This window comes from Abramis brama (assembly GCF_963993115.1).
Source record: "Abramis brama genome assembly, chromosome: 22".
In the NCBI taxonomy this organism is placed as follows: Eukaryota; Metazoa; Chordata; class Actinopteri; order Cypriniformes; family Leuciscidae; genus Abramis; species Abramis brama.
The window spans coordinates 22,238,592-22,262,526 of record NC_139984.1 but is presented as its reverse complement, the minus strand read 5'-3'; the positions used below and the strand labels follow the sequence as shown (position 1 = coordinate 22,262,526).

At 38.0% G+C, this 23,935-nt stretch overlaps 1 protein-coding gene across 10 annotated transcripts in view; it reads left to right on the top strand.

The window, feature by feature from the left end:
* The window catches only part of kif1b (kinesin family member 1B), a 77,948-nt gene that overhangs the window by 36,567 nt on the left and 17,446 nt on the right, over positions 1-23,935 (top strand). For 8 of the 10 annotated variants that reach the window (XM_084099604.1, XM_084099602.1, XM_084099600.1 and 5 more), the window contains 14 exons: positions 3,859-3,938; positions 4,216-4,291; positions 5,400-5,479; positions 6,165-6,271; positions 6,480-6,563; positions 6,976-7,156; positions 7,744-7,816; positions 16,045-16,147; positions 16,532-16,680; positions 17,605-17,783; positions 18,531-18,671; positions 20,596-20,847; positions 22,629-22,747; positions 22,920-23,005. In XM_084099604.1, coding sequence (XP_083955730.1) covers positions 3,859-3,938; positions 4,216-4,291; positions 5,400-5,479; positions 6,165-6,271; positions 6,480-6,563; positions 6,976-7,156; positions 7,744-7,816; positions 16,045-16,147; positions 16,532-16,680; positions 17,605-17,783; positions 18,531-18,671; positions 20,596-20,847; positions 22,629-22,747; positions 22,920-23,005 — 1,710 coding nt within the window. Of the gene's footprint in view, positions 1-3,858; positions 3,939-4,215; positions 4,292-5,399; positions 5,480-6,164; positions 6,272-6,479; positions 6,564-6,975; positions 7,157-7,743; positions 7,817-9,877; positions 14,026-16,044; positions 16,148-16,531; positions 16,681-17,604; positions 17,784-18,530; positions 18,672-20,595; positions 20,848-22,628; positions 22,748-22,919; positions 23,006-23,935 lie in introns of those variants that run through there. The other 2 variants (XM_084099605.1, XM_084099597.1) reach the window with 2 other exon arrangements.

Below are 23,935 nucleotides of genomic sequence, written 5' to 3'. Positions count from 1 at the left end.
ACCCTCAAAGACCTGTTAGTCTGCCTTTAAAATGTCCACCTCCACTCCATTTATTATCCTAAATTAGATGCACCTGTGTGAGGTCGTTAGCTGCATAAAGACACCTGTCTACCCCATACAATCAGTAAGAATCCAACTACTAACATGGCCAAGACCAAAGAGCTGTCCAAAGACACTAGAGACAAAATTGTACACCTCCACAAGGCTGGAAAGGGCTATGGGGAAATTGCCAAGCAGCTTGGTGAAAAAAGGTCCACTGTTGGAGCAATCATTAGAAAATGGAAGAAGCTAAACATGACTGTCAATCTCCCTCGGACTGGGGCTCCATGCAAGATCTCACCTCGTGGGGTCTCAATGATCCTAAGAAAGGTGAGAAATCAGCCCAGATCTACACGGGAGGAGCTGGTCAATGACCTGAAAAGAGCTGGGACCACCGTTTCCAAGGTTACTGTTGGTAATACACTAAGACGTCATGGATTGAAATCATGCATGGCACGGAAGGTTCCCCTGCTTAAACCAGCACATGTCAAGGCCCGTCTTAAGTTTGCCAATGACCATTTGGATGATCCAGAGGAGTCATGGGAGAAAGTCATGTGGTCAGATGAGACCAAAATAGAACTTTTTGGTCATAATTCCACTAAACGTGTTTGGAGGAAGAAGAATGATGAGTACCATCCCAAGAACACCATCCCTACTGTGAAGCATGGGGGTGGTAGCATCATGCTTTGGGGGCGTTTTTCTGCACATGGGACAGGGCGACTGCACTGTATTAAGGAGAGGATGACCGGGGCCATGTATTGCGAGATTTTGGGGAACAACCTCCTTCCCTCAGTTAGAGCATTGAAGATGGGTCGAGGCTGGGTCTTCCAACATGACTCCGAAGCACACAGCCAGGATAACCAAGGAGTGGCTCTGTAAGAAGCATATCAAGGTTCTGGCGTGGCCTAGCCAGTCTCCAGACCTAAACCCAATAGAGAATCTTTGGAGGGAGCTCAAACTCTGTGTTTCTCAGCGACAGCCCAGAAACCTGACTGATCTAGAGAAGATCTGTGTGGAGGAGTGGGCCAAAATCCCTCCTGCAGTGTGTGCAAACCTGGTGAAAAACTACAGGAAACGTTTGACCTCTGTAATTGCAAACAAAGGCTACTGTACCAAATATTAACATTGATTTTCTCAGGTGTTCAAATACTTATTTGCAGCTGTATCATACAAATAAATAGTTAAAAAATCATATATTTTGATTTCTGGATTTTTTTAGATTATGTCTCTCACAGTGGACATGCACCTACGATGACAATTTCAGACCCCTCCATGATTTCCAAGTGGGAGAACTTGGATAAAAGCAGGGTGTTCAAATACTTATTTTCCTCACTGTACATCCAACAAAAAAACACCTGAGTTGCTTACGAGACATTATTGTCGCTACAGCTGCTCCGGCCTGGAGAAAATGGCGGACAGTGTACAACTCGCTCAGGGCGGAAACTATGCTAATACGGAAGAGTCCGTCAGCAGTCGTGGGTGGGGCCTGTACTAAGTGACGTCACTTTGCCCAGATTCTGTGAACCAAATTCGCTTGTTCTAAGACACTAATTACCGTATGATTTATAATGGTGATTTAAAAAAAAAAAAAAAAGGAGTGGGTGGATTTTTTTAATCATTATAGGGTGGTTGTGAACACACACTGCCGACACACATTTATGTTCAAACACCATGTAAAAATGAATTTTGCATAATATGTCTCCATTAAAATTTTATTTAAAAAGTTAAATATTAATCTAAATATTAAATATATAAAAAGATAAATATTAATATCAATATTAAATATATAAAAAAAGATGAGATGTAGATTAAGATTACATGTAAAACAAAACTACTCTGTATTATTATTATTATTATTAGTATATTATTATTACTACTTTATATTATATTATATTATATTATATTATATTATATTATATTATATTATATTATATTATATTATATTATATTATATTATTTCAGGGAGTGAAAAGATTGTCTTGTCATACTTTCCCACCCACAAGTGGTTTGAAACCATTCACTGAGACTCTGTGAATGTGCGAGACAGTAAGGGAGGAAAAGAGAGGGAAAGTATACGTGGCTACAGCTTCCAGGCAATAGTTTCCATGGTTACGGCAAGTGGCTCGCAATAGTGACGTCAACCTCCGACGCAGTTCGTCAGGAACTCAGACAGAAATAGACCTGTTCTTTTGTATTAGCCAAAAATATTGATCTATAATAAAAAGTGAGAGCATCCTTGCCCTCAATCATTAACATAATCAGATAGAAGTCAGTTTGGAGCTCATCACTTCATGATGTCTGTGATGTGCCCTGCATACGACCCATTACTTGAAATGTACATAATTTTGGAATATTTATGATTTTTTTTAAAGCCCTTGATAAAAATACAGTGAAAACAGTTCTGTTGTGAAATATTAGAATGACTTCTGAAAATGATTTCTGAGACAATGACTGCTGAAAATGTAGCTTTTTCAACACAGGAATACGTTTTAAAATGTTACAATTTAAAATCACTTTTTTATTCTAATAAATTATATATTTCACAATATTACGGTTTTACTTAATTTCTGATCAAGTAATGCAGCCTTGGTGAGACTTCTTTCAAAAACAAAAAATCGTAATTATTCCAAACTTATGATCTGTAGTGTATATGCAGATCTAATATAATGATAGTCCAGTTTTCCTAGTCCTCTGTAGTGATCTGGGTTTCTTAGAAGCATCAGATCACAGGTTTGAAGAAGCCACAGTGTTACTTTCTGAACAGATGGCAGGGGTGTTAACCCTTTAGGAAGGATCTAGGGGAGCTTCCTGTACCTCAGGCCAGATGGTTCTTGTCTTCCTTCCAGCCAAGGACAATAAGGGACAGACACAATAGAATAAAAATGTGTGTAGTTGGGCTTCCCGTATTTAACTGTCTTTACTGCTCTTGACCCTTTGGCCACAGACTTATTGCCTAGATTTTCCCTTTTAGCCATAGGACCCTGAAATTGATGGCCTTCCCACATCTTATGTCTGATTTAACAACACAGCAACATGTGCTCACGGCGCTGAATAGCAGAATAAGCTTTAAGCTTCTTAGTATTACGCACAGGTCAGACAGGTCATAATGGCAAATGTGTGGAAATGGTGACCTGGTGCTAATTATAGATTATATATTAAATAATTATAGATGATATAAATTATATACATAGAAAAAAAAAACGTAACACTTTACAATAAGGTCTCATTTGTTAATATCAGTTAATGCATTAACTAACATAAACTAACAATGATCAATATATTTGTGCAGCATTTATTAACCTTAGTTAATAATAATGTTCATTTTAGTTCACAGTGCATTACCTAATGTTAATAGATACAACTTTAGATTTTAATAATGTTTTAGTATATGTTGAGATTAATATTAACTATGATTAATAAATAAAAGTATTATGCAATATTTAAATATAATAAAAACAATTGTTTCTTGAACACCAAATCAGTTTAGTATTAGAATGATTTCTAAAGGATCATGTGACACTGAAGACTGGAGTAATCGCTGCTGAAAATTCAGCTTTGACATCACAGAAATAAATTGATTTTTTTAAATAGAAAGCTATTATTTAAAAGTGTACTAATATTTCCAATATTACTATTTTACTGTATTTTTTATAATAAATGTAGCCTTGGTGATCATAGAATACTTCTTTCAAAAACATTAAAAAGATATTTTCATGCCAGCAATATTTAGCCATTTCAGACCCTGTCTTTTACCTCCCAGCATAAACTTGCAAATGATCCTTTAAAATATGCTGACCTTCTTTGTCTGCTGTCCTGTAGGAGTCGGAGAAGATCATAGCCGAGCTGAATGAGACCTGGGAGGAGAAGCTGAGGAAGACTGAGGCCATCCGTATGGAGAGGTCAGTGAGGGCTTGGGTGCCATCTGGCTCCCTTCCTATTGTCCCTGTGCCCATACCCTTTAAGCCCGTGAGGAGTGTCTGCTATGTGCCCGCGTGCTCAGCTGGTGTGAGTCTGTACCAGACTCAAGTAGCTGTCAACTCGCACACTGACCTCAACACTAACATATGCATTCAAATATTAATGGTACATGTTCCAGATGTCTTTGTTGCTAACTAAAAAGGTTATAAAAATGTGTTGATTTGTAATGTCTGTGATGTTTTCCTGCCCTCCCCTCAGAGAGGCGCTGCTGGCAGAGATGGGAGTGGCCATACGGGAGGATGGGGGAACCCTGGGTGTCTTCTCTCCTAAAAAGGTACAACACATGAACTCCTTATCATGAATCACCATTACTGTCTGCACCAGTCAGCTCCTTCTCATATCCTCATGTCTGGGCCTTTCTTTCTTCGTATTTCATCATCCATCAGTCTCCTTCCATTCTTTTTTTTCTTTTATCTTTTGTTTTTGCTTGCCTCTTGCAATGGAATCCTATTAGTTTGGTCCTGATGGACCAACGTCACTGTCTATTGAAGACTTTAGTGTTTATTCTTCTAATCAGGTTTGTAGAATTCATGTTTTTTTTTATGTTAACTTTTTTCCCCCATTTTATATCTGTGAAATCCCTACTGTAGCCTACTGAGTTCCTGTAGCAAGCCATAATTGTGGATTACTGAATAGTTTATATTTTCCCACATCACACTTAATTTTAGTGACCGTAGGAAATAGAAATGGATGTACATCCATCAGCATGCTGTAGTGTTTTCAAGAACAAATGACTCTCATGAGTCTAATCAAATCAGTTCTTTTCATAAATGGGACAAAAGGTTTTTGGTTTTCGGATTTGGTAGTCGAATACTTCAGAGCTGTTATTGATTTAAAGTTAGACCGGATGTTTTCACTTGCAAAAAGTTCTTCCAGAAAGCACCGTTTACCACAATCTCATTGTCTTTCTAGTGTTCCTCCCTGAAACACATCAACACAGTTAGCCTGCCTCTAGAACAATGCCTCTGTTATTTTTTATTTGTCTACTTATTCATGTTTTCATTCAATTTCTCTCCTTTTCTCCCTCTATGACATCTCTCTGTCATTTTGGCTATCCAATAGCTTTTCGTTGAAAGGCCATGTGAACTCTATACTGACTTTAATGGGGTGTTTTCACCCCAAAAGGTTGGTTGTATAGCAGTAGATAATGTTGTGCAGTAGTTTTTAGTTATTTAGTTCATAGAGGCTAATGTAGTATATTATCAGCCTTTGAAAAAGCCAAATTGTATGACTTTCTGATTAATTATAATTATTAAGATGGCATTTAATCTCATTATTTCACTGTTTAATTGGCCTGTGAATGTAATTGTAGCTGTAGTGACATCAGGCACTCCTGTCTGTTTGACCTGTCTGCCATTCTCATTGACCCCGTTTCCCTACAGACCCCTCACCTAGTGAACCTGAATGAGGATCCTTTGATGTCAGAATGTCTGCTCTATTATATCAAAGATGGAATAACAAGGTATGAAATCACTTCCATAACTGTCAGAAGTTTCTTAGCTGTCTGGATGTTGCACTGAGGCATCTTATGATTGCTACATATCCAACCAGTCGAGGGTCCTACAAAAGACACAATGTTGTTTACTGCTTTTGATGTTAGGATTTTCTCATGAGTTCGTGTACTTCTCCAGTTGTATAAACACACATGTACACACACACACACACACACACACACACACACACACAAACACACACACACACACACAGTATATATGAATAAGTGCTGTCAACGTTAATGCATGCGCTACATTTTTTTCAGATCACCGCGTTAAAAATATTTAACGCAATTATCTCAGCATCCGTTTTTTCCGTAATCCTTTGGCTAGCGTTACATTTATATGATCACGTTCTTATACATGCAAAATCTATCTATCTCACAGTGGGCAGGCTACTCAGTGACAAACAATATTTTAAATTTATATAGAATACTTTTTTGAGAGGGAATCTCATTGTTCCAAAATCCTGTACATTAAACATACAATGTTTTAATTGACTAGAAATGTGTCACATCGTGCAGCAGTTTCATGTTTACTGTGAGGCTATTTACTTGTCGCTAAAAACTTGTTGCATCGCACCTTGTTACAATGCTGTAATGTAATGTTGGAGTATCCCTGTGGTAATTAAAATGAATGTCTTTGTTTTGACAGGGTGGGCCAGGCAGACGCAGAAAGAAGACAGGATATCGTTCTGAGCGGAGCGCACATCAAGGAGGAGCACTGTATCTTCCGCAGTGAGAGGAATGGCAATGGAAATGGTAAGTGTTCACTTACATCTTTAGATTCATTTATCTGTGTTCAATTCACATGCCAACAGTAAAACACTTTTACATACTCAGTGCAAATTAACTTCTGTCAAAGATTATTTCCTCTCCTGTATATCTGAGTACTTTGTTTATTATGCTTTTACTCAATGAAAATCTGAAATTGCTCCTGAAGGTAGTGAATTGTCTTCTGTTCCTACAGTGATTGTCACTTTGGAGCCATGTGAGGGATCTGAAACGTATGTGAATGGAAAACGTGTGAATTCTGCAGTCCAGCTGCGCTCAGGTGAGCCACTGACTGTTGCCTGCAGCCCTGCACAGTACAGCTCTTAAGCTCTGGTTTAATCTGATTGTTTGTAGTCATATGAAAACTAATGTGAAAATGTTTTTTAATTATTTGTGAATGTGCAAGTTTATTAGCCACTGTAAGTAAATAACTAGAATAATAACAAAATGCAGTGAAAACGTTGAAACTAGTGTGTTTATGATTATGATAATACATTAAAATAATCTGATAGCAAATACCAATTTGCAACATCAAGCAGCAGAACGAACTGTTTTTATGCTGCTCAAATAACTAGAAGTGGCTAACACTGAAAGCCTTGCACATTCAATTTGAAAAAGGTGGCTAATACATGCACAAAATTAGTTTATAGGCCATTATTGTTTCAGTGTGTACATACTTGCTCATTCCTCAGGTAACCGCATTATCATGGGAAAGAACCACGTTTTCCGGTTTAACCACCCTGAGCAGGCCCGCGCTGAGCGTGAGAAGACCCCGACAGCGGAGACCCCCGTAGAGCCAGTGGACTGGACCTTTGCCCAAAGAGAACTGCTGGAGAAACAGGGTATCGACATGAAGCAAGAGATGGAGAAGAGGTACGTAAGCAATAATAATCATGGGATGTTATTAAAGACAACTCCAAGTTGAGAATTAAGAATTATATTGGTTATATGAAATAATTTTGACTCAACCCTTCAGGCACTTACAATGAAAATACACAGACAAAAAGTTAGTAAGTAATAGCAAATACTAAACATTCATTCTAGTTTCTAGTTAACACATGTATGGAAACACATTTTGAATGTTTATTGCCTTGCCCTTGTACTTCCATTGTAAGTGCCTTACTGTAATATGTAGTATATTAAATTAAAGATGAGTTGAAATAATTTGCTGTCGATTGAACTTGTATTCAAGCTCGCAAAATTCCTTTGAGGGAAGTGTGGGTTCCAGCTTATGCATAGTTTAGGGTTGGATCTAGCCAACCAAAGCCGGGGGCCACCCAGCAGCTACAGAAGACAAAATCTACATTTTGTGAAGTTTAAGCTCTTGGCATGGAATGTGAGCACATATGAATTGGATTATTGTAAGAAGGATTTTTAGGATTATGTTGCGGAAAGGAAATGCACTGAGCATAAGAAAGAGCAGCTTTTTGATGCAGTGGTCTTGCACTGTATTATATCAGGCTTACAGAAATGGAGATCCTGTACAAAAAAGAGAAGGAGGAAGCGGACCAGCTACTTGAGCAACAGAGACTGGTAAGGCTGAATCTCTTTGATAATTCTTGTTTCTTCTGTTGTTTATCAGAGAACCCTTACTTTCATTCCAATTAGACCTTTATTTTCCTTCCAAATTTTGTCAGGAACTTTCTTTAGACTGTGGGGAGAGATGTGCTATTTGATGAACCGAGTAAAACGGGCCCCTACTTTTCTACTTGCTCTGCTGAAGTCCAAACAGCACTAATTCTGCACTCTTAGCTCTGACAACTTGAGACTTTTGTGTGTATGTGTGTGAGAGAGAAACACTTTTCCCAGTGCATGGCTGAACCTCTTTGCATGGTAACTGAATCCACTCTGTCTGGATTGAGATAGCAGATGGCCCATTGCTGATATGGACTGATTTACATATTCAGTTTGATACAGCAAGAATTTCTTATTCAAAAATTCACTTCTCTCTCATAGATTTGAGATGTAACTTTGCAAAACGTCATCAACAGAAGAATACCAATTTGGCTTTTAATTAGTATTTAGTATTTTATTAGTTTAATTTGTTATAAAAGGCATTGGTTTGCCATGCACCAGTTAAAGACCCCATGAAATCAAAGAGAAAATAAATGATTTGTCTGAAGTCCTTGCCACCATAGAGTTGACATCAAACTATGCATTTCGAGCCTTTTCATTGGGTCTTTAAGTTAAATTGGTGTAAAAAAAAAAACAACCCTTTCTTTGGTTTATTATATATGCTGCTTTTGCATGTTTTTTTTTGTAGCATGTTTAACAGATTAATTTACAGGGTACTTAGTACCTCATTTAGTATTTGTTTGCTGGGCAGTGTTTTTAAGCTGTTCGAGCTTGAGTCAGCATTTGATTTACCAAAATAGATTTAGTTTTGTCTGAGTTTGTTGGTTTTCTCAATGCAATTGCTGATGTTTCCAATGCATTGTTGCCATAACCCAAGATTTCTGCTGTAGTTGATGAAGGCTAGTGACAATGTGGTTTCTCATTACATCTGTAGCCTTGAGTTCTACACGTCTGTGTCTGGCCAGACACAGAGGGCATGCTATAACACAGCTATCCATGTTGGGGGTCTTAATGATGACAAGCTCTCCAATGCTCTGATGGTCTCATCCATATAATCTTATATACAGAATGACACAGATATCCCACACTGCACTGATTACACAATCACGATTACATGGTCGCCAGCTGCCTCCTCTGTTATTTGACTGTGATTTTTGTATTGTCTTTGTTTTACTTGACCTGTAAAAATGAGAAACTGCATTTTCTCTCAACTAACCTCTTAACTGTAGTGGATGAAATCTATGCTTTTAACTTCCTCCGAGCCTGTCCTTTCTCTTTTTCCTTCTCTGTACTGACCTGTAATAAACACGCAAGAGTCTAACCAACCGCTAGAGCTAGAAAAACTCTAAAACCAAATCTTCTCTATCAAGGACTTCATATGAGGGAATGAAACAAAACTCATCTGGCTTTGCTGCATGCCACTGAAGCATGTTTGGGGTGCAACTATCAAGAGCTCTAATTGAAGAGGATTACATAAATTCTAACTTGACAAAAAGAAAAACCAGCGCAAAAAAACAAACAAACAAAAAAACAGATCACACAACATCTATTCCTTTTTGTTGACATTTTTCTCATAATCATGACAGTCATGCCTTGCATTTGATTTTTATATAGTGATATGCAACTTGGGAATAACTGTGACTTGAATTTGTATCTGCACACTGTACTTCTAAAAAATAACAGTGGCACACCATTCTCAGAAAGCTTGAGTCAAATGCTTCTGCAAGTAATTCTAAAAATATTCATATCTGTTGTCAACTTGCAGTCTACAAAAAAGCACTTTGTCTTGCAGTTTAATGATTGTGTTAGTTAGAAATCGTCAAGTAGGTTGATAAGTTCTCTCAGCTTAATGAATTAAGTTGTAAATTTCTCTGCACCCATTTAGCTGTTCCCCTTTTGCATATCACAACACTGTCCATTCTTTACAGAAAACATTCCTTTTATTTTCGATACCCCATTTTAATTTTCCCATTTTGTTTTTCGCACTCTTTGGTTTGTTTCCTGTTTTGTTCTCTTAAGGATGGAGACTCTGATAGTGGTGATGACTCTGATAAGAGGTCATGCGAGGAGAGCTGGAGACTCATCACTTCTCTACGGGAGAAACTTCCTCCCAGCAAGCTCCAAACCATAGTCAAAAAGTGTGGCTTACCCAGCAGCGGTAAAAGACGAGAGCCTATCAAAATGTACCAGATCCCTCAGCGTCGTCGTCTTACAAAGGACTCCAAATGGGTGACCATCTCTGATCTGAAGATCCAGGCAGTCAAAGAAATTTGCTACGAGGTGGCACTGAATGATTTCCGTCACACCCGTCAAGAGATTGAGGCTCTAGCCATAGTAAAAATGAAGGAGCTTTGTGCCACCTACAACAAGAAAGACCCGAACGAACGAGATTCTTGGAGAGCAGTAGCTCGAGATGTTTGGGACACTGTAGGAGTTGGGGATGAACGAATTGAAGATGTCATAACCAATGGACGAGGCGTGACTGACATGGATGACCTAAAGGTGCACATTGACAAACTCGAAGACATCTTGCAAGAGGTAAAAAAGCAGAACAACATGAAGGATGAAGAGATTCAAGCTCTCCGTAATAAGATGTTGAAGATGGAGCAAGTGATCCCGCTGATTTCCAATGAGTCACCGGAGAAAACCACTCGCATTGGACCCATGAGGGCCCGCAGTTCCAGCGAGGGTAAATCTCCTGAGGAGAGGCCCAACTGTGAACAGTCAGACGAGCAGGTGTCTAGGATGACGGATGATGATTCTTCATTCCGACGTGGACGTATGAGGTGGATGCGACAAGAGCAGGTACGCCTCAAGAACCTCCAGCAACAGGAGATTTCCAAGCAGCTCCGACGGCAAAATGGACCCCACCGCTTCATCCCACCCGAAGACCGCAAGCTGCGCTTCCCCTTCAAGAGTAACCCCAAGCATCGAAACTCCTGGACCCCTGGCACTCATATCATTATAACAGATGAACAGGTGATTGAGATGAAAGTACCCAAAGAAGTGGTCCAGGAGGAGGACGACTCCCAGGAGGTCGCAGAGCCCAGAGAACAAGTGGGACCAACCATCCAGACGTATCCTACTCTTCCTAGTTCCATGGGTCAACGTAGAAACAAAGATCTAGAGCAGGGCCTGAGTCATAGACATAATCAAAGCCACAAACTCTATGAACGAGGCCGTAGTAATTCCTTCAACAGCAGCCAGCGAGCCTCGGACTCTACGGAGGCCCTCAATTCTGGTAACAGGAAGCCGCCTCACCCCCAACTGGCCTTTTACCAGCCACGCTACAACCAAAACCAGCATAATTATCCACAACATCAGCATCCACAGTTCTGTCATTACAATACTGATGCCAGCAACAACTACCAGCAGTACCCACCCAATCAGCAGCCGAGCCACCACAACAATTTTTGCACCCCACCCCGTATGCGTAGGCAAATGTCTGCCCCAAATTTGAAGGGCAGTCGAGAAACCACAGTGTGACGTTGGGAGCAGGGCATAGGTTCATGTACAGAACTAGTTGACACTACAAACCACACATCACAGACTCATCAAAGCATTGGACAGCTTGTCCCTAAACTGTTTTATGGCACTTGTTTTAAAGAATTGAATGTTATTGTCATTTGTGGATCCAAATTGAAATGATCTCCCTGGAGAAAACCACATGAACACCTTGCATCAACAATTTGATCCCCCATCTATGAAATCACCTAACTTTGCATATAGGTTAAAAGTCTAGCAGTAAGAGTGCTGGTTAAAAGTGTCCAAGTCACAAAAAGAACTCAGAACAATGTTCTTGAGCCTCGATTATTGCAACAACAGCAAAAAAGAAATAATTGTTTTATTAAAGTATTGGAAACGATGAGTTTTAGGAGAGTCACCCTTTAGTTCTTGGCTGTAGTATTAACTTTTTTAAACTTTAGTATATTTTGGAGATGTCATCATGTTTTTGAGAAGTACTTTAACACTGATTTGCCTCAGTTTACCTCTGTTTTGCTGCTGGTGACCGTCTGAATAGATCTTAGCATTGAACACACAACCACTACACTGCAACATTTCATACTGTCCAATGAGAACCTTGAACCATTACTTGAATTTTGAGTTTTTGAATTTACAATTCAGTCATATTTGTGCATTGAAGGTGCATAGGTAACATGTTCAGTAAATGCTGGAAGGTTAATAGCCAACTTTTTAATCCTCTTGAATGTTTATAAACACGTTGGAGATTGTTTTTACTGTTGCATATTATGCAAGTTGTTTTATTTCATGAAGTTTCGGGTCCCTGGGTTGATATTCCCCATTAAATAGTTTAAATATGAAAGGAGGCAACAAAGGCCTTTCTCTAGCTGCCTTATGCATGAGTAAAAGATTATGAAGGAGTGCTTTTAAAGTTTTTAAGTGCCTTATTAACTCACTGATGCATCATTAACAGATTGCATTTATCTCCTTGTACTTGGCACCTGAAAGTAAGTACTGTAATAGCAATATATGAAGAGAACTGAATCATTTTTACTGAATTCCTATCACTCTTATTGTGAAAGATAAAGCCGCTGCCCCGTACATTAAAAAAAAAAAAACTGCCACTGATTTTATAATGTTTGGTTCTGCCTTATTTTGAGTACAAACCACTCTGCACTAAACATCCATATCCACAGAGGTAATGTTTTTGTGTAAGAGCGTGCTTTGCATCTATTGTTCCTCTAACTGTGCTGCACTCTGATCCTCAATAGGGGGGACAGTCTGTTCCCACGGGATAGAGTCAGTGTTCTAGAACACTCAGCTTTTCTCCTCAATCTCAACATGATTAGAATCACATTTATTTTCGGGTGTCTGCTGTGTGGTAAGAGAGCCCACAGAAAGCACCAGAGACATGCCATGGAAAGGACCTCTAACAGGACGGTTTCCATGGTTTCCGAGGCTCATTTTGAAACTAGTAGCATGTTTTTAGGGATGGGGAAACCATTAAAAGCCAAATAAAATTAGCTGGACAGGTGTATAATGCACTGCTTTTTGTTCAATTTTCTCGCTTAATTTTACAGCTTATATATGTAATGCCACTGAACACTTCTCACTTTTATTAAATTTACCACTGATTTTTTTCTTTCTAACTAAATAATAATTACTTTCACGTAGGGTTAATGTAGTTGTACACCCTTGCACTTAAGCCACTGCGATTTCCCTGCTTAAGCCTTGATATAATTATGCACTGGTGTGCCTCAGCACCCAAGTGCATCCCATTACCAGCTGCGTATTACCAAAGCACATGTTCTGAAATCCTCTTCGTGTCATCTCCTCTGGCCAGAGCAGAGAGTTATCCAACTAGCTCAGAAGTCCATGCTTCAGCATTGCTTCATAAGAATGATGGACTTGAATGCTTTTGTTGCCAGAATTACTGCCTTATTTCTATTGAAACCCCTTGGTTTTGGTATAGCAAGTAATGCATATTGTATAAAACACAACTGGTTTCTCAAATCATGCAACTGGTTAACTAAAGAAGCAAGACTCTAGCTTAAAGGTAAAATGTGTAATTTTTATTCTGAAAAGTGTGGTGCTCTCTGCTGTTTGAGTATCCAGACACTGTGACATTGGCACAACCAATGTTGTCAGTTTGGGGTGGGGATATCTGTTTTGCTGTCCAGTGACAGATAGGGGGAGTGTTTGAAAACCGTCATAATATATATATATATATATTTTTTAAATCTGTGTAGTGCAGCAGAAATGACACACTTCACCTTTCAGTGTAGCACAGCAATGAAAGTACAAGTCACTTCTCGAAAATCTTCTATTTGAATGACTATCAAGACATGCCAATTCCCTGCTCTAGTAAAGAATGTTATGCTTACATTAATGTACGGTGCTGCCAGCTACTCTTAACTACCACAAGAGGAGCTAAGAAAAAGTATACATTCAAACGGACAATGTATTTGACCCTTTTTAAAGGTATGTCACTTGTCTGTTCAGTGTTTATCTATATACAATGGGGAGTGCCTATAAATGTGTATTGTAATGTGTTCTTTTTTTGGGGGAGGGTTTACTAATATGTATTGGGGGGGGGGGGGGGTTACTCTAAGATGTGTTGATGGTTTACTAATATTGCTATTACTTTGAACTGTGCTGAATATCAAGATTTCAAACAATGACTGAAATAAAGCGAACAAGTTTGAAATTCAGTGACTGTTGCTCTGACCTAAATGTTTTCATCTATACAAACATTACAGCATATGCTTTATATAGCAATCAGATTTAGATGTGTATTTATCATGATCAGCAGTCCATCCATTAGTCAGTCCTAGGTCTAAAGTAAAATATAAAATGAGTTTGACTTAATGTCCTGATCAGTTATTTTATTTACTTTTATTTACAATTTACTTTTTAGGTTCCGACCGAATTGCCTCGATACTATTGAGTATCGAAACATGTATTGTCTTTCGATACCAAATTTTAATACCTTTGTGGTAAATCTCGTCAATGTCAGTGAGCCAATAAGCATGTAGCATGATTGGCTGTGGCGGAAAAAACAATAGTTTACGAGGTTGCCCAAAGTGACATGGCTTGCACGTGAGGCTGTTGTGTGTAAGCGTCCCAACCCACATCAAAAGTGTAGCTATGTTTCACCAGACTGCTACGTTGCCAGCAGCGTGCGATGCAATATTTGCGACAAGATGATTGCTGCCAAGGATTTACCTGAGATTTTGTTGTGCCGAATTCTGACCCCCGCCAAATTATTACCCCCTAGTATTGGTAAGTTTTGGATTAGTTGTGGGGGAGGGGTTAGGATTAGGCAATCAGATACTGACTTCTACGAGGGGGGTAATAATTTGGCAGGGAGTCGAAATTCAGCACAACCCCAGCAACATGACAAATCTGATGAAGCACTTACTTTACAGCGCACAGAATAAACATGAGAGCAGACCATTAAACATTTAAAATGTCTCCTTGCTATTTTTTCCCCGACACATTCATAACCATTAGGCTATTTTTGCCAGTGCTTTGCGCCAAGCTTTGTGTGTGCTGAGCGCGAGGCAAATAGCCTATCCCACCCCCCAGTAGCCTATATTTAATTCAGTTCAGATTTATTTGTATAGCATTTTTTCACAATACATATCGTTTCAAAGCAGCTTTACAGAAAATTCATGTGTCTAAATGTGTCTTGTAATTTAGAGTGATCTGTTATCAGAGGTGACTGTGTGCAAGGAATGCATTTCAATTTAATTTTCATTCCGTTTTACTGTTAAACAATGCATTAAGATAAGACAGAAACAACGAGCTCATTAGAATACATGTAGTTAAATGATTAGGATACATAGAAAACTTCAGCATTTGGTGCTTTTTTACAGACTCAAAATATTAGTGTAAAAAAAGTCAACTCAATTTTTCAAGTTTTTTTAGGTAATGTTGTTAAAACGGATTTCATAAAATTGGTATCGAAAAAAAAGATCATTCAGGAACCGGTATCGAAGTTCAAGTATCAAGTTCAGTATAATTTTTTTTTAACGATACCCAGCCCTAGTAAATTTTAGTCAGTCCTGTGTCTTTTTAAAGTGAAATATAAAAAGAGTTTGACTTAATCTCCTGATCGATTATTTTATCCACCTGGTGTGAATACATTTTCAGCTGTTTGACACTGCCTTTTCAGATAGAACATTCTCATTTGTTATAAAACTATGTTGGATAACTAAATCCTGCTTAAATGTCAGAAAAATGTTACATATAATCACATTTTAGTGAAACCGCATATAAAATACCTCCCTTTACGGTACAGAGTTGGTTCTACCTGACGCCTTTTTCATTACTAATTAAATATATTATAAATGTTAGTTGCATTTCAGTAGTAAAACGTCTAGACATTAAAATTGCTTTCAGTTTTCAGTTACATATACAGTTTGCATAAGGCCTTTTCTACTTGAGCCACCTCACAATGGTGGCGACTTTTGCACAGGGAAGCATCACTTATAATTTCAGAACATGCTATATCCATTTAAATATAAATACATGGGTCTTCATTGTCTTTTTCTGTGTGCAATATTAGTGCTGTTTAGTTTAACTTCAGCTTAAGCCATTAAAATGTTAAGTTTTTTAACTATTCCACTGTGTAACTTTTATCTCTCCAAGGTTCAGTAAGTGTCTGTAGTGCTGATAAGATCGTGTCTGCTGTCCTCTCTCTTCATCACATTTTCTCAAAGGTATATGAGAGTAAATTGCAAGAGCTGCAGAAACAGGTGGAGACCCGCTCATTGGCTGCGGAGACACCTGATGAGGAAGAAGAAGATGAGGAAGAGGATGAAGGTAGTGTATTTTGAGAAATCAGAATTTTGACTACTTTAATATTAGTGTTCAGCTACATTATGGCATGACATGCACCCCATTGTCAAAAGATGTTAATCTGCAGTGTACTAGGACGCTGTGCAAGTAGGATAAGTTCCTAGATCAACACCATTTGTATCACATTTCTGTCAGAGTCCTAACTCTATCTATAACCTCAACCCAACCAAAACTACCACTACAATCAGAGGAAAATATATGATAGGTTGCATAGGCTACACCCTTCCCAATCCCTATTGTCTGATGTATTGAATGTTGTTCCAGGAACAATAAGGATATCCTGCTTGGCAAAATCACATCCACCTACTGTATGCTGTGCCATGTTTGACTATTGTTCCTGTATTGCAGTGCCCTGGACCCAGCATGAGTACGAGCTGGCCCAGTGGGCTTTCAGGAAGTGGAGATACCACCAGTTCACCTCCCTCAGAGACCAGCTGTGGGGCAATGCTGTATACCTCAAAGAAGCCAATGCTATCAGTGTGGAGCTCAAGAAAAAGGTACAGCGCATAGATGACAGGTGTCATGTGAAAACGTGTCAAACATTAAAACAATTTTTAACTTGGCATGGCGTGAAACAATGAAAAAACTGCAAGACTCGGCGTAGCAGCTAAAAGGTCTGTCTATTGCAGTGTTTCTCAGCCAGGGGGTCGGCTGAGAAACGGTTAAATTAAGCTGAAATCATATATTTGTTATTTTATTTAGTTCAATAATAATAATTGCCATTTTTTTAAACCAGGGTTCTCATGATCTTGGACAACCTGGTAATATACTGTATAAGGGGAATTTTAAAAGTGTGATTCCTAGATGTGGAAAAGTCATGGAATTTAGTAGTAATACTAATATTACTACTAATAATAATTATATATAACTGCTTCCTGTGTAAATGGCCCCTAAAACAGACCAGACTAATGCTCCTGACACAACATGACATAAAACTGTTCATAAAAATGATCTTGTCATTGTGGTGGCAACTTACCAGTCCATTCTGCTATATTTACATATTTGCAGACAGATCTCTGTTGCTTTACTTATTACCCATGTGCCAGCGTTCAACAATTGACTCATTAATTCTAAAAAGAGCACACACTTACAGTTTCATCCGTTCTTTTTCTGTCACCTGCTCTACTTTTGTTTGTTTATGTCTCTTTTTTTTTTCCAGTACCTATATGTATAACCTCGTAAAGACCCCTGCTGTGTAGAAACATTTCTCTACTTGTTTATCATGCACTCTTTGTATTTATAGCTTCAGTGGGGACAGGGGTCATTTTTGATTTGTTTTACATTAGCGATTGTAAATCTTTGTTGCATTACTTCACTCTCCACTTAGCAGATGTCAAAAATGAGGTCTGAACCTTCAATCTTACAGTCATCAACTCACATCTTTCATCCTTGTTGATGACCTTTCTTCTATCTATTTGTAGGTCCAGTTCCAGTTTGTATTGCTCACGGACACCCTCTACTCTCCGCTGCCCCCGGAGCTGCTGCCTCCAGAACCGGAGAAAGAACACGACACTAGGCCTTTCCCTCGAACGGTGGTGGCTGTGGAGGTTCAGGACTTGAAGAATGGAGCCACTCACTACTGGTCCCTGGAGAAGCTCAAGTAAGCTTCAGGCTGCCAACCAGCCTGTGAAATACAAAGTTTTGCTAACAGAAGTTTTTTAGTTCTTTTGCAATTATTATTTGGAACCAATCCATTTAGAAATCCAAAAGCTCTGTTTTTAGAACTTTTTTTTTGTTTGTTTTTTGTGATATTCAGACTGTAATTGCTTCTCGGCATGACATTTATAACAGAACATTTGCATGGCTCGTCACAAAATTCATGTTCGAATAGAAATTAATTCACTGGGAACAAAGGAGTTCTGTCATTCAAAGAACTCTGTTTGCTTCTCATGTGGCCAGTCACATGACCATATTGCATCATGACATCCAATGTTATTTGCATAATGGCCTTTTTTAATAGTCCAACCAATGTATTTTTATTTATGTAGTTCATTTTAAGTTTAACTCTCTGAAACAAGTCTCTATTGTGCCAAATTCTCATTACTGTGCCAAACATCAAATGAGAGGATCCCAAATGACTTTTGGGCCAATTCCCTCATGTCAAGATGATGATTCTGTTTCAGAAAAATATCACCGAAATTGTATCTTAGGTAGTCGGACAAAAACACACTTTCTTTGTAGATGACACTAGCACCTCTACATGCTGACATTACCTAATGTTCCAATGTAAACCAATTATCCAGTCAAAAAGGCTTTAATGTAGAAAGTGTAATATAGTTGATTTAAATTTTTAAAAGAGTGAACACAATTCGCTAGCATGAGGTGTTGATTTGACATGATCTTCCAGGCAGAGGCTGGACCAGATGCGAGAGATGTATGACCGTGCGGGCGAGATGGCCTCATCCAATCAGGGAGAGGATGGGGAGGGTGCTTTGACCGGCAGTGACCCGTTCTATGACCGCTTCCATTGGTTCAAGCTGGTTGGGAGGTATGCTAATCACTTAACCTTGTTCCTGTGACTTGAGATATGATAGAGAAAGTTAACAGAGATCAATTCTTTGTAGGGGTGTAACGGATCTTAGTTGATCCGTGATCCGTACGGACCTGGCCCTACAGTTCAGCACGCATGTGATTCGCGGATTAGTTGCAAAGTTCATCATAGAGTGAAAGCTTATCATTTGCACATGTTTCTAAGTAATTCCAATTAAACATTCAAGTGATTTTAAACCATTCAAGAGCAAGAACAGACAAAGGTGAACTAATTTAGTTTTGAGCTCACACACTCAAATCGCGCACAGCCATGTGCAAGGTAGCAAGGTATCTCAAAATACTTGTCTCGGCAAGTATGTCTTAAATGAACGTAAATAGTTGAGAAGAACCCAGATCTTTATCAGTATATTGGATATGTGTATTAGGTCTTAAAGTGACAGCAGCCTATAAATACATGCTGCTGTCTGTGTCATTAATGTTAATCAAACAACAAAACACAGCTTTAACAAAGAGCACATCACATTCTTAGGGATACACACCACCCAGCCCATTCCATGTTTAGGCCTAATCACTCAATGTATATTCTGAGCTATGGCAGACCGGACAGTATTGTTTTACATAGGGTTCGATTTTATAACAGTTTTTTTCAGCCACGGTCAGACTGATGGCTGAGGACATGGAAGAGGGAACAAATATGTCTGTCTCATTTTTATAAGATGACAAGTGGTATCTCTTTTTATATAGGGATGTTGGAAAGGGTAGTTTATGCCTGTGAGTTTATATGTCTTTCTCTGTTAAACAGAGAATGTTTTATTGCATTCTTTTTTAAAATATTTATATTATGTATTATCTCAGGACAGTGCAATACTCCTAAATGGAGGTAATTGTGGTTGTTTGTTGTATACTTACTGTTCTTCGTTTACTGTACCTTCTCAATGTCTATTTATTATGTGTAGTTTTGTTAGTTCTTCTTTTATGTTGACTTTTTAATGTTGACTCAATGAGCTCAATGTACTTGTACTAGCTGTACTGCTACAAATGGCAAATAAAACTTGAACTCAAAGATTAATCTATATTTGATTTATAGCCAGGTTACAATTGTCACACACATTTTTTTTTGCTGATCCGAAAAATGATCTGATCCATGATTCAAAAACCATATGATCCGAACTCGAGTTGTGTGATCCGTTGCACCCCTAATTCTTTGTATATTATGTCCTGCAAATGTGCATACAGAAGGTTTCTTGAATTTAGTTGAATTCTTTACCAACCATTTGCATTTTGTCTTAGTTAAAACTGAGTGTGTTAGTGTTAGTGTGTGTGTGTGTGTGTGTGTGTGTGTGTGTGTGTGTGTGTGTGTTAGTGTGTGTTTGTCTGTATGAGAGAAGGAATGTGTTTGTTTGTAAAGAGCTGTTCTCTTGGTGAAAGAGGGAGCCCATAAATCATTTGACATCTTTTAGTCATTTACACTGTTAATTTTCTCTTCATATTTAAATCATCCTTTTTATTTGCATTTATTTTCCTAATCATTATGTGCTTGTTTTGCTGTGTGCTGGTGTAGTGTTTTATTTTCTAAATGTACTGTTTTCATCCATTTATTATTATTATTATTCAACACCTTCATTTCATATGCAGATTGTTTTTTTGTTGCTTTGTGCACATTATATACATTGTAGAATTTGTTTCAAATTCATTTGTGATTTTGTTTTTCATTTTTCCATGTTTTATTTCCATAATTAAGATTAGAACTATGATACAGTTTCTATGATCTCTTTTTAAGATTTAAATGCTTATTCATGCAATTAATTATCCATGTACCTGCAATGTCTATTGTTTTCTATTTCCTGTCTAAAGTCATGGCCCTTAAATGTAGGTCATAAACTGTTGTTGTGCCTGCATCCTACCCACGCACATTTTTTTAGCTCACCTATTTTCCACGGCTGTGTAAACGAGCATCTGGCCGACCGCACGCCCTCTCCCACCTTCTCCACCAGTGATTCTGAGATTACCGAGCTGGCTGATGAACGGCAGAGCGAGATGGAGGACTTCATGGATGATGAGGCTTTCGTGGATGACACCAGCTCAGATGCTGGGACTGAGGAGGGCTCTGACATCTTCAGTGATGGGCAGGACCCCTTCTATGACCGTTCCCCATGGTTCATCCTGGTGGGCAGGTTGGTGGTGACCACTGCTCGGGGAAAGTCTGACAAATGAGAGCTGGTGTGAAAGAATGAGTGACAGAGACGGAGAGAGTTGTGTGGCTCAGTGTGCAGCTGTTAATTGGGGTCCATGATCTAAAGATAATTTATAGACATTGAAAATGAAATAAACCGAATTATCTAGTTGTGAGAGAGCAGATCTGAACTGAGAAACGGCTCACACGGCTATACCAGATACCTCCTCCAGTTCTCCACAGCCTACATTTAACCTCCATCTGTCTGGTTCGGTTTAACATTAGTGCTCTAAACATTAGCACACATTTGTTTGTTTTCATCCATTGTATTTATTTTTATCGGGCTGTCAATCGATTTAAATGTGTTTAAGACAAGAAAACTGATCAAACTGCTTCAAAATGCACTGCTAATACAAGCAAAGAAACGCAAATGTACGATAATTCAATAATACAGCCACTTTCCCAGCACTTTAATAATCTTACATATGCAGTTTCTTCCTGCTGCATTTGTATTTTGCTGGGGTTCACATTAACATTTTTATGAATGTATGAATGAACGTGTTTTACTTGTGGTTAATATTGCACTTAAATTTCACCCTACAAGAATGCAAATGAGCATTGTTAAACATCCCGTCTGGGTTTATAAATAAATTATCCGTAATGAATGTCTTTCTCCATTGATTGTGAGACACTTGAACACTGAATGTTCAGATCAGTTTTTAGAAGTCACACAAAAACTGTAAAATGTTATCATGTCAAATTAAATAAATGTGCTAATGGCTTTAAAAATAACTACATTAAAACACATTTTTATTAATCACACCCTTTAACACATTAACCTTTTTGATTTACAGCCCTAATTTCTTCATTTTTTGTAACTTATATATAATGTTTATTTTATATATATATATATATATATATATATATATAATGTTTATATATAATATATAATGTATAATGTTTATTTTATATATATATATATATATATATATATATATATATATATATATATTATATTATATTATATATATATATATATATATATATATATTGTTTAAATTTCTTTTTTATTTCATTTTTATCTGTATTATTATTTTTTCCTTTAATTTTAAAATTCATTCTGTGTACCGAAGTAAGAACTGTACAAGAGAGAAGGATAGAGGAGGATGGCAACATAGTCTGGATGGATGCAGAGGCGCAAATGGACCTGCGTCATCGTGACTTCACTGATGCGCTACAGTGATAGCTCTCCTCCATCTTGGCCTTGAGGCTGCCCACAGGGGGAGGAGGAGCTCTCTGCCTGCAAACAGCTCCTGAAATTCAGACTATGTGTGCCCCCTAGCCTCTGAAAATATAAAATATTCTGAAACAATCTCTTGCAATAAGCCAATGCATATTTTTTGTTTTATGTACATAATGTATGAATTATTTGTTTGCCCCTTTTTTTTCTTCCCTTTGGCATTTAATTTCAAGGTTGGAGGGTTTGTTTTCTGTCTTATGTTATTTAGTGCCATATTCAGTGTCAGCTCTTAGTAAAAGTGTCTGACACATCATGTCCATTATTCTCCAATGGTGTTAATCAGGGTAATGGAGATGAACCTGTGGCCCTGCAGTGAAAGGAAATCACTGTGCGTAACACTGCTAAGCTGTGCATCTCCTGTACCCTCCATACTAATACATTTGTTTTTTAAGGATGTTCTGAACGTGTGTGTGTGTGAATAAGACAGTCAGGCAACGACAGCTCTCAGGGCGGTACTATAATTGCTGTTCTTTTTCCTCCAGAGCCTTCGTGTACCTGAGCAACCTGCTGTACCCTGTTCCTCTGGTGCATCGTGTTGCTATAGTAACAGAGAAGGGAGATGTGCGAGGATTCCTGCGAGTGGGGGTCCAAGCCATTGCTGGTGAGCACTGCTCTATATTAATGAATTAATTAAGATTCTGCTCAGAATTAATTAAGCACAGTTGATATCAATCTGATGTGCTTTATAAACATTAATTTACTTGATTACGGTAAGTTTTTCAACAGATCTGTGACACGTGTGTCCTTATTCTTTGGTATTTGTGTTTTTGTAGCAGACGAAGAGGCTCCTGATTATGGATCCGGTGTGCGTCAGTCGGGGACTGCTAAAATTTCCTTTGACAACGAGTATTTTAAAAAGGTACAAGCCAGTCCAGCAGTTAAGTTTTCCTGTTATTTTAACATGAGTGGATGTATACAAGAAAATATCAATAATTTGTCTAAATATCTCCCCACAAATGTCAAATACCCATACAGAGGAGGATATAGACCCAATATGGTGGCTGCAGGAAAGGAAGTCCTACCTTCCTAAAAGTGTCAGTCACTATATAGACAAATCAATCATCTGGTCTGTTTATTCTAGAATGTAACACTAACCCTAACCCAAGATGCGAAAATTTTGTTTTTATTTAGCCTTTATTGAACTGAATAAGCAACATTTATATGATTTTATTGCTTATTTTGTGTATGTTTTTGCCAAGTAAACTGAACAAACAGTTTTAAATATTACAGGCTCAGCCTATTCAAGTAGATAGGAGCTGAATCTTCATGCCTAGAAGATTACCAAGTTACCAAGATGGCAACTGTGTGATCCTAAGTTTTTTTCACACGATATATACTGTATAATATTCAAAGCTCATGTGTGTATATTATATTATATTATATTATATTATATTATATTATATTATATTATATTATATTATATTATATTATATTATATTATATTATATTAATCGCATGCTGTAACACGTTAACGTTGACAGCACTTATTATATTATAGGAACAATTAACTCCAGGCCATTCAATTATTAGAAAATAAAGCACACCTGAGGTGGTAATGCTGCCACGACGCCAAGCAGAGTTACACCTCGGTTGTGCATTTTCTAATAATTCAATGGACCGGAGTCAATTATTCCGCTTATACTACAGTAAGCACACCTCAAGACATTGTTCAGATGTTGTATTTCAAGGCAATTGTCAGGTTGTTGTCCTTAAAACGCTCTTGTGTGTGGAACTAATCTCTTACACATCTCATCCCAAGCCTCCATTGCTAATTCCAAAACATAATTTT